Source organism: Labrus mixtus, chromosome 19 (assembly GCF_963584025.1).
Source record: "Labrus mixtus chromosome 19, fLabMix1.1, whole genome shotgun sequence".
Classification (NCBI taxonomy): Eukaryota; Metazoa; Chordata; class Actinopteri; order Labriformes; family Labridae; genus Labrus; species Labrus mixtus.
Window position 1 is genome coordinate 23,410,766 of NC_083630.1, and position 15,000 is coordinate 23,425,765.

The 15,000-nt window shown below is 43.4% G+C and overlaps 2 protein-coding genes across 4 annotated transcripts in view; one reads left to right on the forward strand and one right to left on the reverse strand.

The window, feature by feature from the left end:
* Positions 1–15,000, reverse strand: part of ackr4b (atypical chemokine receptor 4b) — a 393,880-nt gene that overhangs the window by 175,193 nt on the left and 203,687 nt on the right. The gene's annotated exons all lie outside the window — the stretch shown is intronic.
* Positions 1–15,000, forward strand: part of dlgap1b (discs, large (Drosophila) homolog-associated protein 1b) — a 106,374-nt gene that overhangs the window by 69,040 nt on the left and 22,334 nt on the right. For all 3 annotated transcript variants that reach the window (XM_061065066.1, XM_061065067.1, XM_061065068.1), the window contains exon 6: positions 2,511–2,766. In XM_061065066.1, the coding sequence (XP_060921049.1) occupies positions 2,511–2,766 (256 nt within the window). The remainder of the gene's footprint in view (positions 1–2,510; positions 2,767–15,000) is intronic.

The following is a 15,000-nucleotide window of genomic DNA, read 5'->3' on the forward strand; positions in this document are numbered from 1 at the left end:
TCCCAAGAGTTTGCTTTTTTCTTATGAACTCAGACCTTGCTGCACTTTCCGATGACGCGGTAGTACTCATATGTCCTCAAGTCCTCGTCTCCCACACTTCTTATTTCTCACCTTTAATAACAGCACTTGTTAGTGTTTCACTCTTGTTGTGTGGCCCCTTTGAAGTGTTGTTCCCCCTCCAGTGTTTCCCTCCCCCCCCCTCTGCACTGCTCGGATGTGAATTTATTTTTCTCAAATGTGTTTTTTTTTCATTTTTAATTTCTGTAAGAAAAAAAAAAAAAAAAGGCTTCGAGCTTCACGAGGCAGGAGGTAAAAGTTTGTGAAAGTTGAGCCAACACTCTCTGAACTGTGAGTGATAAGAAGTGTTGAAACTTCACACTGCACGTTATCACAGCAGCAGCTGTGATCGTGATTTGAATGTTTGTGCACAAAACTCCTGCTGAGTGAAGCTTTAAGAAAACTCATAAATACTTTTAGAAACAACAACTGTGCTTTTTGATTCTTAATTCTTGTCCTCTGCTTCGGGGGCGTGGACGCTTCTGTGTGTGTGTTTTATTTCTCTGTGTGTGTGTGTGTGTGTGTGTGTGTGTGTGTGTGTTTTGTTTCTGTGTGTGTGTTTTATTTCTGTGTGTGTGTGTGTTTTATTTCTGTGTGTGTGTTTTATTTCTGTGTGTTTTATTTCTGTGTGTGTGTTTTATTTCTGTGTGTGTCTATGTGTGTTTTATTTCTGTGTGTTTTATTTCTGTGTGTGTGTTTTATTTCTGTGTGTGTCTATGTGTGTTTTATTTCTGTGTGTGTGTTTTATTTCTGTGTGTGTGTGTTTTATTTCTGTGTGTTTTATTTCTGTGTGTGTGTGTTTTATTTCTGTGTGTTTTATTTCTGTGTGTGTGTTTTATTTCTGTGTGTGTGTGTGTGTGTGTGTGTGTGTGTGTGTGTTTTGTTTCTGTGTGTGTGTGTGTGTGTGTGTGTGTTTTGTTTCTGTGTGTGTGTGTGTGTGTGTGTGTGTGTGTGTGTGTTTTATTTCTGTGTGTGTGTGTGTGTGTGTGTGTTTTATTTCTGTGTGTGTGTGTGTGTGTTTTGTTTCTGTGTGTGTGTTTTATTTCTGTGTGTGTGTGTGTGTGTGTGTTTTGTTTCTGTGTGTGTGTTTTATTTCTGTGTGTGTGTGTGTGTGTGTGTTTTATTTCTGTGTGTGTGTTTTATTTCTGTGTGTGTGTGTGTGTGTGTGTGTGTGTGTGTGTGTGTGTTTTGTTTGTTTCTGTGTGTGTGTTTTGTTTGTTTCTGTGTGTGTGTGTGTGTGTGTGTTTTATTTCTGTGTGTGTGTTTTATTTCTGTGTGTGTGTGTGTGTGTGTGTGTGTGTGTGTGTTTTGTTTGTGTCTCTGTGTGTGTGTGTGTGTGTGTGTGTGTGTGTGTGTTTTGTTTGTGTCTCTGTGTGTGTTTTGTTTGTGTCTCTGTGTGTGTTTTGTTTGTGTCTCTGTGTGTGTTTTGTTTCTGTTTGTTTTATTTCTGTGTGTGTGTGTGTGTCTCTGTGTGTGTGTCTCTGTGTGTGTGTGTGTGTGTGTGTGTGTCTCTGTGTGTGTGTGTGTGTGTCTCTGTGTGTGTGTCTCTGTGTGTGTGTGTGTGTGTGTGTGTGTGTGTGTGTGTGTGTGTGTGTGTGTTTTGTGTCTATGTGTGTTTTGTTTCTGTGTGTGTGTGTGTGTGTGTGTGTGTGTGTGTTTTGTGTCTATGTGTGTTTTGTGTCTGTGTGTGTTTTATTTCTGTGTGTGTTTTATTTCTGTGTGTGTGTGTGTGTCTCTGTGTGTGTGTGTGTGTGTCTCTGTGTGTGTGTCTCTGTGTGTGTGTGTGTGTGTGTGTGTGTTTTGTTTGTGTCTCTGTGTGTGTGTGTGTGTGTGTGTGTGTGTGTGTGTGTTTTGTTTGTGTCTCTGTGTGTGTTTTGTTTGTGTCTCTGTGTGTGTTTTGTTTGTGTCTCTGTGTGTGTTTTATCTGTGTGTGTGTGTGTGTGTGTGTGTGTGTGTGTGTGTCTATGTGTGTTTTATGTCTGTGTGTGTGTGTGTTTTATTTCTGTGTGTGTTTTATTTCTGTGTGTGTGTGTGTGTGTGTGTGTGTGTGTGTGTTTTATTTCTGTGTGTGTGTTTTATTTCTGTGTGTGTGTGTGTGTGTGTGTGTGTTTTATTTCTGTGTGTGTGTGTGTGTGTGTGTGTGTGTTTTATTTCTGTGTGTGTGTTTTATTTCTGTGTGTGTGTGTGTGTGTGTGTGTGTGTGTGTGTTTTATTTCTGTGTGTGTGTTTTATTTCTGTGTGTGTGTGTGTGTGTGTGTGTGTGTTTTATTTCTGTGTGTGTGTGTGTGTGTGTGTGTGTGTTTTATTTCTGTGTGTGTGTTTTATTTCTGTGTGTGTGTGTGTGTGTGTGTGTGTGTGTGTCTATGTGTGTTTTATTTCTGTGTGTGTGTGTGTGTGTGTCTATGTGTGTTTTATTTGTGTGTGTGTGCTCGGTGTGTCCCCCTCCTCTGCAGGTGAGCGAGGTGGAGGTGAACGGGCAGATCGAGGCGGTGTGTGAGTCGGTGTTCAGTGAGATGGAGTCTCAGGCGGTGGACGCCCTCGACCTGCCCATGCCCGGCTGCTTCCGCATGCGCAGCCACAGCTACGTGCGCGCCATCGAGAAGGGCTGCTCGCAGGACGAGGAGGAAGGGGGCGTCGCCGCGGGCAAGAGGAGGACCCGCTCGCCGCCGAGGACCGCCACCACAGTCAGGACCATCCAGAGCAGCACAGGTCAGTGGGAACACACACACACACGCACACACACACACACACACACACACACACACACACACACACACACACACACACACACACACACACACACAGACTCACACTGCAGAACATGTGTGAAACTGCATTATTCAAAGTGCATTATGAATTGATATGCGAGCATAGAAATATGTTTTATAGATACGCTATGAGGGGTTGAGCTCATGTGGAAAATAAAAAGAGCTGCTACAGTTACTGCAGGGAGATTTATTTTAGCACAAAGATTGGACGTCGGATCAAGAGAACATCAAATCATCTTTTTTAAATTCCGCTCTTTATTTTTTCATGAAGAGAGGCGTTGCCTTTTTAGTCTGCTGACCGGGGAGTAGTTTCACTTTTCAGACCCAAAAACCCTCCACATCATTATCCATCTGACCCAGTTTTCCTCCTCAGATTCAACATGACGAACCCCCCCCCCCCCCCCCCCCCCCACACACACACACACACACACACACACACACACACACATCAGAGCTTATTGGAGGCGTAAAGCTCAGTGGCTGCCTCGCTCTTATTTTAGCCCCCTTGTTTGCCCCTTTGGTCTGGAGCGCTTGGCTTTTTCCAGCATCACTTGCATGCAGTATTGATGCTGAGCGGCGCTGGCATCCAGCACAGGGTGCTTGTATGTTTGTCCCCACTGCAAAATCCAAAAAACGTCATTCCCCTTGTATTGTGCACGTTGAGTCACCGCCTCCTGACGCACATTCTTCTCCTTCATCTTTTCTTGTAAGTACGCCAATCTAAAAAGACGGCATGTCTCCAAACGTCGCCCACGAGGTTCCTTCAGCTAATTAAACACATTAACTGCAAATTGGAACATCGGTGGTTAAATCAGCTCAAAGGGGTTTAAAATCTAACTCTGAGCAAACATTTAGCTAATGATGTTTCATATTTTCTGCAGCTGATTTATAGTCTTTTTCCAGTTTTGGGAAATTAGTTTAAAAAAACGAGCTGTTGCATCATCGTGCTTTGTGTCATCATCGCTCATCTGCTGGCGTTCAGGGTTAACAACACGATTAAGGAGGGTTCAGTTGATTGTGCTTTTGTGTGCTGGAGGTTATTGATCTGTAAAAAGGAGACTGAAAAAGATCAGGAGAGGGACAATCGGAGCTCCTTTCTCCCCCCTGAGGAAGGAAGAGTTAATGAAGACCATCCATCAGGTCAAGTGTTGCAGGGATTAACTCACACACACACACACACACACACACACACACACACACACACACACACACACACACACACACACACTGCTCCTCCACATGTTACACCTCGAGTCTCGTTTTCTTTCCCTCACAGCTTCTTCTTTCTGTCTCTCACATGCTCTGTCAGTTCCTTAGATTTGAAGTAATTCACTGATAATGTCAAAGATTTAAACCCCTCTCAGGTACAGAGGGACTAAGCAGAGTGTGTGTTTGTGTTTTTGGCGTTTTAATGAGTGTGTCACATGATGAATGGATGCAGTCAAAGTAAAAGTGAAACCGTGTAATGAGACGAGAAGATCTCCAATGAAGAGGATGTTTCCTTCTTTTTTTGTGTGAGCAGATATTTTCTTTACAAACTGAAGAACTCTTTGGTACAAATCACTAAACGAGCTGGAATCTCCCTTTGAGGTTCATTTTTCCTACAAACTGAAAGAAATAATCCTTCAATCTTTTCTTTGCATCAGAGGAACGTTAAGTGTTTTTAAGTTTGGATGAACTGATGTTGAGCCTTCTGTGGAGTCTTTGATATTAGTTTTTATGATCTTGGCAAGTCAAATCTGTTTCCCCTTTTGGCGGATAGTTTTTGATACTTTATATTTATTTGGGGTCTTGTGTCAAGAGCGGCCGTGCTGTCTGGTCTCTATGGCCGTTTTCACATCTGCACTCCTGAAAATATCTAGATCAGTCTATGGTCGTGCAGCGATCACAGGGAATAAACGTCACCCACCCCCCCCTCCCACTGACTCCAGGTGAATTCTCCTGATTATATCCTGCTGCGTTCTCACATCAGCTCACTCTGACTTTCTGCAGAATAATTACGAGGAGGCTGGAGGAGAAACATTCAGCTGTTTGTGACACACATGACGCTCAGACTGAGTTCTTTCAGGAGTTTCTGCAGGTCTGAAAGCTCGATACCAGCCTTTCCCAAACTTAAAACTGCCGCGGCCCACTTTGATATACAAAATGACTCCGGGGCCCGTTATAAAATAAAAGTTTTTTATGATCACTTTCAGTTATGGGTCAATTATTGGACATGACAAAATGATATTATGGCAAGATAGACACCAATTTACTAAACATTATGTCCATGAATAGTCATGACACGTCTTACTAATCACTTAAAGGGTTGACTCATGGTAAATCATCATTATTGTGATATTTATTTTATTTTTATACTTGGTGGAGGGCTTTTCGTGGCCCACCTGCAGTACCAACATGGCCCACCAGGGGGCTGCGGCAAACACTTTGGGAAGCACTGCTCTATACCGTCCTGCTGCTGCTTCCACTTTAGGGGGGATTCTCTATCCTGCTCTCACAGCTCAGTGTGACTCCATGTGACCCCTGCCCATGTTTTGCGTTTGGCCTCATTGTGTCTCAGAATGAGGTGCGACGAGGACACCCCGAGTGGGTTCAGCTGACATTCTCTTCATATCTGTGTGGAGCAGTTCCACTCTGGTTTGGTAGTGTAGGAGGAGGATTTCTTCAGATTACTGTCATAGTCGTGCCACGGCTCAATTCATCACCTCCTTAGATCTCCACCACCGCCGAGTCGTCAGTCACTGTAATTAATTAGCTACCTCTCCCTTTTCTTGTCCTCCTCGGGGAGAGGCTGTGATTGAAGAGGAGAGCAGGGGAAAAAAGGGAAATATCTCAGTATGACTTCATTTGGCTTTTTTCTTAGTTCACTACAGCGACGTTCATGTCTTGTGGGAAATCTGATGATGAATGCTCTCTGAGTTTTACACACTGTTCAGTCAGGGAGTGAAATACAGACATCATGCTGCGTTCAGGTGCTCCTCGGATAGTCCGGGTTTCCTAGTTGAGGAAATCATACTTCTGACTTCAGTGTGTTTTCAGTTCAGAGAGGCTGAATGTTGTAACAAAAAACAGTTAAAAGTGTGCAGTAATGGAGAAAAGAAATGACTGACAGTCGAGTGATCAACATGGGAGTATATCCAGCGTTATCAGAATCAGAATCAGAATCTGGTTTTATTGCCAAGTACATTTACACATACAAGGAATTTGACTTGGTGTATTGGTGCTAAACAATTAACAAGGAAATAAAGCAGAACTAGAAACAACTTAAATAATACAGAATAAGAATATATTACAATATATAAAATACAATTTAAAAATGTAAAAAAATTAAACAAACAGTGCGATGTAGGAGCTTCCCGTCTTACATGTTACATAACATGGACACATAATGGAGATGTGCTGTAGCATCCTTAGCGGTGATGTGCTCGACTCAGAGTGCAGACACACAATGTTCATGAGAGAAGAAGCTCTTATTGACACACTTGAACAAGTATTATACAACCACACTCTCTCTTTCTCTGTCTGCCCTCACAGATATGAACTAAGGCTGTCAAACTATTCAAATGTTTAACTGCCACAATTGTAAAATTTCACTAATTAATCATCATTATAACTCGTTTATCCTGACGTTACTGTTGGCTCGCTGACTTCTTGCTGGGTAAACAGTCACACAGCTTTTTACAGTTTTTCCTCGACGATAGAGACGCTTCTGTACAAATGCTCACGTGCACACACACACACACACACACATACACACTTGCATTCATTCAGTTCACAGGAAAAGAGTCTGGGAGCCCAAGTGAGAAGTGAGAACGTTGTTCTGGTGAATATTGCATGATGTTTCTCAGGGACGGTTCAGGAAGCTTCTCCAGAATGAAAAAAGAACAGCCCGCACTTTTATGGTTTTCTTCTGCAAGACGCCCCTGCATCACACACACACACACACACACACACACACACACACACACACACACACACACACACACACACACACACACACACACACACACACACACACGATGGAGGGAGATCTCTCCAGTTTGCCCACTGCGCTGCTCCAGCTCCATTATTATTGATGGTCTTTTAATCCTGAGCAAGAGGAGACTGAAGAAAGCGGCTCTCCTTTGATCTCGTCTCTTTGAACGTCAAGAGGCTGCTGTTGCCTTCCTCGGAGCCCACTCACACCGACACACACACACACACACACACACACACACACACACACACACACACACACACACACACCCTTACACACTCATAATACTGGTGCGTTGGACAGACATGTTGGCCTGGACGTGGGGACAATCCACAGCGATCGCTTAATGTGAGATATTATTATATTAGGATAAGTCCCTTGAGGTGTATCACCTCGTTTTCAAGGGGGTCCCAAACATATATTTACAAAGACACAGGTACAACACAACAACAAAACCAAAACATAACACACTACAGACCAAACAAACAAGTAATACATACAACAGAAAACAACAACAACAAAACAAAAACAAGGGACAACACAGAGAACAGAAACAACAATAAGCTACAACAATTACAACTCTAGACTAGACGCCTTAGAGGAGAGAGATTCAGTCTGTACACAGAGAGAAATAAACAAACAGTGTTGACACTACTGAAAACAAACACAATCAGATTGAAGATGAGAAAACAAAACATGTTTAAATCAGTGGAACGATGAGATTTAAAGGAAACTTATTCCAATCAGAAGGAGCACAAAACAGAAAAGCTTTTTTTTACCAACTTCCTTTGAAACAAAGGGAACTGTGACGAGAGTCTGATCAGAACTTCTGAGAGAATAACTCTGTGTGTAAGGAACAAAAAATTGTTTAAGACAGTAATGTGAGGACGTGTGAGTCGTAATAAAGATCCAATCTTTAACGTCCCCCGATCTGCTCGGAGATCGTCAGAGAGACGAGGGACGGTATTAAGTGGACTACCCCGCCACCCTGCATGGACACCTGTAATGCATCTGACAGTTACAGTCTGACCTCCAGCTCCCACTGAAGAAAACAAAACCCAGACATATCTTCACCCAAACTCTCACAAATTGAACCGCCGGCTCCGTTGTTTACGTGAGGTCATGTGAGGCGGCGCGTTCCTCCATGATAAGCATGTCACATCTTGTACTGTGAGCATGTTCGAGATCACAGAGAAGAATATTTGTGAAGATTCTCCTGATGAGTGTGACGCTGTCCGAATTCAAAACCGGGTAACTCAAAAACTCCTGCAGTGTGAGTCCCAACACTCCCTCCAAGCACAGTGTGCAGAACATCACTACAGGCTAGAATAAAAAGCTGTCCAACAGTGCCCCCAGGGGCTCAGTGTAACACAGCACTGCACCTCTGCCAGCTCCTGGAGTAAGACTGCTTCCTACTGTTTGTAAGTGGGAGGATAAAAAAAGACAGTTTGACCCAATTAACAACAATGGCTGCCATCACTGGATTTTTTTTTCCAGTAGTTCTTGTGAGAATAAATAACTTTTTTTTATTTCCCTGCATGCTGAATATGAGCAACAGGGAGACACACCATTGAAGTCTGGCTGGATCCACATCAAGCCATAAAGCACTCATCCAGACCTCCCCCCTCCCCTTCACACCTTCCCCCGGCGGCCCACGCAGATTCACAACAGCAAGCGCTTAAAATGTGATTTTCATATGTCAGGGTGACTCATGTGTTCTAAAAGCAAAAGGAAAATGCCACCCTGAGGCCTTCTGGGTGCTCTCTAGAGAAGGTCCCCCCCTCTCTAATGGCACACTCACACTCGGCCCAGTTGTCCTGTACCGTGCGTAAGCATGATTGCCCCACCCCCCTCCTCATTCCCCCTCTGGCCTGCACTCACACTGCTCCAGGACTAACCGGGTCTGAGCACAGTTAACTACTGTAAGATATTGAAGGATGCACCGCGGTCACATTGAAGACTACGTTCAAGGAATGTACATACAGGCCACAAGTCACGGAATAAACCACTTGAGCAAGAGACACAATAAACAAAGAGAACATTTTGATCTTTATCTCCTAATTATGACTTTATTATCTCCTAATTATGACTTTTTATCTCATAATTATGACTTTATTATCTTGTAATTATGACTTTTTATCTCATTATTATGACTTTATTATCTTGTAATTATGACTTTTTATCTCATTATTATGACTTTATTATCTCCTAATTATGACTTTTTATCTCATAATTATGACTTTTTCATTTTCATTTTTTTTAACTGGCAGAAATGGGCTTCCATACAGAACACTCTGGCAGTTCTTCATAATAATCCCTAAATGTCTTGGTCTTGACTCGGTCTTGATCCCTATTGACTGTCTTGGTCTTGGTCTTGGTCTTGGTGCACCCTGGTCTCGGGCTTGTCTTGGTCTCTGTTAGTGTGTTTCTTGATTACAGCACTAAGTCACTGTAAGCAGTGAGGAGATGTTGTCGACTAAATCGACCTTCCTCCTGGATTAAAAACATCCCTTTAGTGCTCCATGGTGCTTTTCTATCATATCATATTTTTAAGAATGTCTTTGTTTTTTAAATTAGTTATTTTTGAACTGATTCAGTTGGAAAGCTATTTTAAAAACAGCAGGTAGAAGAAGGTGAAGGTGAAGCATTGCAGTAAAGTTTGACACTGCCTGGCTGTGAGCTGCTGAATGGGCTCTAAAGTGTGTTTGGTGGTGGAGGGAGAGGGGGGGGGGGCGATCAAGGCGCGTCCTCATCCTGACATAAGATCCAATACCGTCAGAGTGGAGACGGGAGAGAGGGGAAGGAGGTCTCACAGCTGATCCGGACTCTGGTGTGTTTCGGACTCGCAGCGGTCTCATGACGATCCTTCAGTGTTTGTTCGGCGCGCTGCTCGGCATGTGTGACTACTGGAGAAGACTTTGTGAGTAGAAAAACCCGCTGCAGTGCATGTTTCCCTGGCTGTTTGAGAAGGAGGCACGGGGGGGACTGATGGCGAGCTGCCACTACAGTCAACTTAGCTGATGGTGCCTTCAAAATAAAAGCGTTTGATTTTGAAGGGGAGCAACAAGTAGCGGGATTGCTCTGACAAAATCTTGCTAAGCACATTGTTACTGTAACACCTCCTAGAATAGTCTTTAAAAAAACGGAAATAGCTATTCAGAGCATAAAGAAAGAGCCCGACTCAGAGTTAGAGGAAAGTGAAATTTGTAGTGCGTCACTGACTTTTACTTTGAAACGGAAAGCGGAAGTTGTGTATTCTTGTGAGATGCGCTTTACATGGCACACACTCAGCGCCCAGCCCATGCTTTCTGCTTATTCATGCTGGACGTAAAAAAATGGAGGAAAAGTGTGAAGTTGTTGATTTTAAAAGATGAGAATAAAATCAGGTGACTGACTCATTAAAGAAGTTTATTTACAGAACAACATTCAAACATCAGGCAGTTACAGAGTGAAAAACAAACTTAAAGGACACATGATATAGAAATGCTCCCTTTGAAATGATCTTCATAAAGTATTTTATATGTTTCTATTTGAATTCCTGCACTGATAGCACTTTTCTAAACATTGCACGGGTCTCTTTGAGCAGCGCTGAAGACTACTGACACCAACAGCAATCAAATATATTAAAGGTAAAGAGTTTTAAAAAATAGTTAAAATGTAAATTAACACAAATAGTTAAAATACTAAAATAGTAAAGAGAGAGAGAGAGTTTAGAAAAAGATAGATGACAAAATGAAACAGTCTTCAAATGAATATAAAACTATTTTAAAAAATCGCTTTTGAATATCTCGTCCAATCACTGAATTGTATCCAATTATACTAAACCTAAACCTACCTGCTGCACTGTCATTGGCTGAAAGGAAACACACCAGCTCACCCGCCCAAAAAACACCACGAGTCAACCAGAACAGTAAAATCCAGTCAGAGGACAGAGTCTCTGCAGACACAGTCACCACCACACATGTACGGAGGCCCAGAAGGGACAACGGAGCAGCTTCACTTTAGGAGAAGTCTGTATTTTATTTTGAAGGAACAAGCTGCTGACTCTGTCTCTAATGATGCCATACGGATAATTAGGAGGAAAAAAAGGATTCCATCATGATTTTTTTTAAACTAATAAAGTGGTGGATTAAAAAAATGTTTAGGACAAAGTCAATAAAACTTCATTTAATTCCGATTGGAGTCATAAATGTCACCGACACGTTCTTACTCTGTAAAACAGAGTCCTGAAACTGGCCGTCTCAAACGGTGTTTTCCCTCCAAACTGGACCCCCCAGCAGCTGACGCGCTGTTTGCTCGCCATGCACCTCATGGTGGCCGGGAAATGCTGAACACCTTCCAGCTCCGGGTTTATTTTGGTCTCATATCCCTGATGGGAGGACGACAGGTGTGGCCCGCATCCCACTGAGCAAAGACCTGGCACAGCATCACAACGCAGCACAGCGCTCTGCGGGGTCCGGATATTTAGGTCACACTCAGGACCCCCCCCCCCCCCCCACTCAGGAAGTCCAGATCATCTCACAGGGCGGCGCAGAAAGATGCTGAGCCCCGCACAGCCTTATGGGAAAAGATATCACAGGTGCCACTTACCTGCCATGGTCTGCCTGTCCCCCCCCCCCCCCCCCCCCACCCCCCCCACCCCTGTTGTACAGACGAGCAGTCTGTGTTTCAGTGACTCAGACGCTCTCTGCAGCTCGTGCTCTGAAACGATGCCAGCTATGTCGCTCGCCCACTCACCTCCGAGCTTTAAGCTTTTCTATTTTAGGACGAGGCTCCGCGGCCCTCCTGAGCACAACATGCCAGCAACACACTCAAAGCTAAACACACACGCACACACACACACACACACACACACACACACACTCTGTGATCCAAGTAGGCCACAGTCATATCGTATTATATTATTTAAAGTCCACGAGGAAGGCCGCTTAATAACCACGCTATAAATAATTATTCCGCGACTTGTTGTTCTTTGTTAGTCATAATTAGACTTTTTGTCATGTTTAAAGGGCGGCCCGGTGGTGCAGTGGTTCCTGGTTTGAATCCCCGTCTGACAGGAGCCTCTGTGTGTGTTCTGCATGTTCTCTCCGTCTTCCTCCCTCAGTCCAAACACATGCTCGTTAGGTTAACTGCTGACTCTAAATTGCCCCGTAGGTGTGAATGTGAGTGTGGCTGGTTGTCTGTCTCTGTGATTGGCTGGTGAACAGTCCAGGGTGTAACCCCGCCTCTCGTCCAATGACACCTGGGATCAGCTCCACGCCCAACGTGACCCCGAAATGTAAAAGCGGTATAGATGATGGATGGATGGATGGGTCATAATCTTAGTTTTTCACAGTGGATAGAGAAGGAAATCAAGATGAGAGACTCGGGGATGACATACGGGAAAGGAGCCACAGGTCGGGCTTGAACCCGGGCCGCCCGCTCCCTTTCTTGAAAAGCAAACTCACAAAACTACATGAACCATGTTTTAATTTTTAGAGCCTCCTTATTATTTATTTAGAGACAGCACAGTGGAGAGAGAGAGAGAGGGGAACAAGATGCGGGAAAGAAGCCACAGGTCGGCTTCGAACCCAAGCCGTCCGCTCGGGAGGACTTAAGCCTCTGTACATGGGGTGCTCGCTCTAACCACTAGTCTGCCGGCCCCCCTTAATGCCTGCCTTTGAATATATATATAGATATATTTAATGTATGTAAACAGTGTTGGGAAAACTTTCAGGAATAACTGTTCCAAGCAGCTGAACACATTTTAAAAGAGCAGAAATAATTAATTAATGAAGCATTTTAGTTCAAATTGGAAGATGTTTGAACTCAAATACTTCATTATAATTTTCCTCCTGGCATGACGTTCATGCTCAGATCTGTATGAATTATTAAAACTCTCAAAGAGACTTTTACAGAATCATCAGTAAAACCGTTTGATGAAAGGTTAAAGAAATAGTTCCACATGTTGGGGGAGTAAATAATTGTCTTAATAATAATGATCTAATGAAATATGAAAGTTAAATACAGCCTTCATCAAACTGTTTTTCTTTTTAACTCCATGTGTCACCACTAGAGGGAGCTCCGTCTCCACTGTTAGAATCAGTCCCGCTCAGCGTCTCATGTTTTCCTCTCAGCAGAGGCCGCTTCACATTTGGAGACCACTCGCAAGTTTTATCTTGTGTTCCTGCTGTCAGACACAGATTTTCAGGCACATGTTGAATCTTATCTTAGCCGTCCACTGCGTGTGTGTGTGTGTGTGTGCGCGCGCGCGTGTGTGTGTCTCTAAATTACACAAAGTGACACAGATAGAGGAAACGAGGGATCAGTGTGTGAGATACTGTACCTGTGATGTGCCCCAGAGACATCAAACAATGTTCACTTAGGAATTTTTGGCTTTGAGCTCCATCAATCCCTCCCTGCCTGGTCTGCTCACACACACACACACACACACACACACACACACACACACAGCGCTCTTGTTTCCTGCTCTGGTGTTAATTACAGGGACAGATAAAGCCCTGCCTTAGCATCCAATGTGGCAGCAATGGGGAGATGCACCTGTGTGTCAGTGGATCAAAGGTGCCGTCCTTCAAGGTGGAATTATTATACAAAGAGCGCTGCGGTGGGGTGTCATCTGTCTCGCTCATTTTTCTCTGTTTCTCCCTCACTGCTGTCACGCTTTGAAGGTACGAGAAGGTGTGTTTGACAGGAAGCGAGGGCTCGGTCGAGGCATGTGGTGACACACACACTCACGCACACACGCACATGTGGAATATAAAAAAAAAAGGAGGAATAGAGCAGTTGTGGTTTCTAGAGGGAGTTTGTGTGTGTGCAGCTGCAGGGATCATCTCCATGTGGGTAAACTGTGATTTGGGCGATCTCTCTTCCTGGAGGAGATAAATCTTCACCATGCTGGTGGTGTGTGTGTGTGTGTGTGTGTGTGTGTGTGTGTGTCAACCGCTCAGTAATTACTTCATCCTGTCACGACTGTCTGAGAATGCAAAGCCAGTGGGAACTTGCTCTGTCGCTCTTTTCTTTCTTTTCTCTGACGCGAGGAGGAAAAAAAAACCCACTCAGCATCTCGTTCAGACGGCTCAGTGTCAGATCAGGAGTGTTAATCATCATGATGAGCAGATGCAGAGAAATTTAATTTTGGTGGATTCTCTACCTGTTAGTCCTGCTTTTACAGATTTGATTTAAACTTCCTGCTCAGCTTTCTTAATCTTCTCAGCGTGCTGTGATGTCACATTTCATTTGCTGTTGCTCCAAGTCCCGCAGGTTTACTCTGAACTTGGAAAATCCGCTTTGAGCTTCTTCAATAGCTCCAAAAATGTGGAACAATTTACAACAACTGTCTCAAGATTGACACTCTTGTTGTTTCTCTCGGGCAGATTAAGGAAATGATCTCAAACCACTTTACCACAGTGTGTAATTTTCTGTAATGAGAATTAATCCAGACCTGTCTTTATTCTTTTATTTGTATCTCGACATCATTGTAAATGAGGGAAACCTCAATGATTTTCGAGGCTTAAAGTCTTTCTATGTGATTTTTCACATTTAAATGTAGAAATCAAGTATCTCCTCTGAAAATAACTCTGTGAGTCATGACTGTCTACAATGGGTGTAACACCCGAGTCCCACTGTCTGTGATGTTTTCAGAGTTTTCAGAGTCCTATCTTCACTTTGTTTACATCGCCCGGACGGCCGGCTGACTCCTCCCCTCGTGTATAAAAGTTGTTTAATTGAGGGACTAGAGAAAAGAAGAATAACATACTGTACTCACTGCTTAACTGTGTTTCTAGATCACGCTCATTTCAGGTAAATTTACATGCAGTGTGAAGATACGAGCATAATAAAGATCGCTAGCATTAGCATGCTAACACAACAATGCAGCGCAAGTTGTTTTGGTTTCATGCTGGTGCTCAAGGGCGACATCTGCTGGATGAAAAAATCACATATAAAGCCTTTAAATAAAGGTTTGAAATTAAATGAAATTTGAAATAATCTTTTTTTGTGATCCAGATGTGAACATGGAAAAGGAATAAAAAAACTTAACTTGTAATACTCAATCTTTCACTAGATGTCATCAGAGCGTCAGCTGCTCTGAAGCAGGACCTCCAGTCAGACTGGCGTCCACACTGTGAGAGTTGAATGCGGCCCAAAATCATGTGTAACATGATGCAGTATAACCTCCTCACTCGACTCTCACCTGTACAT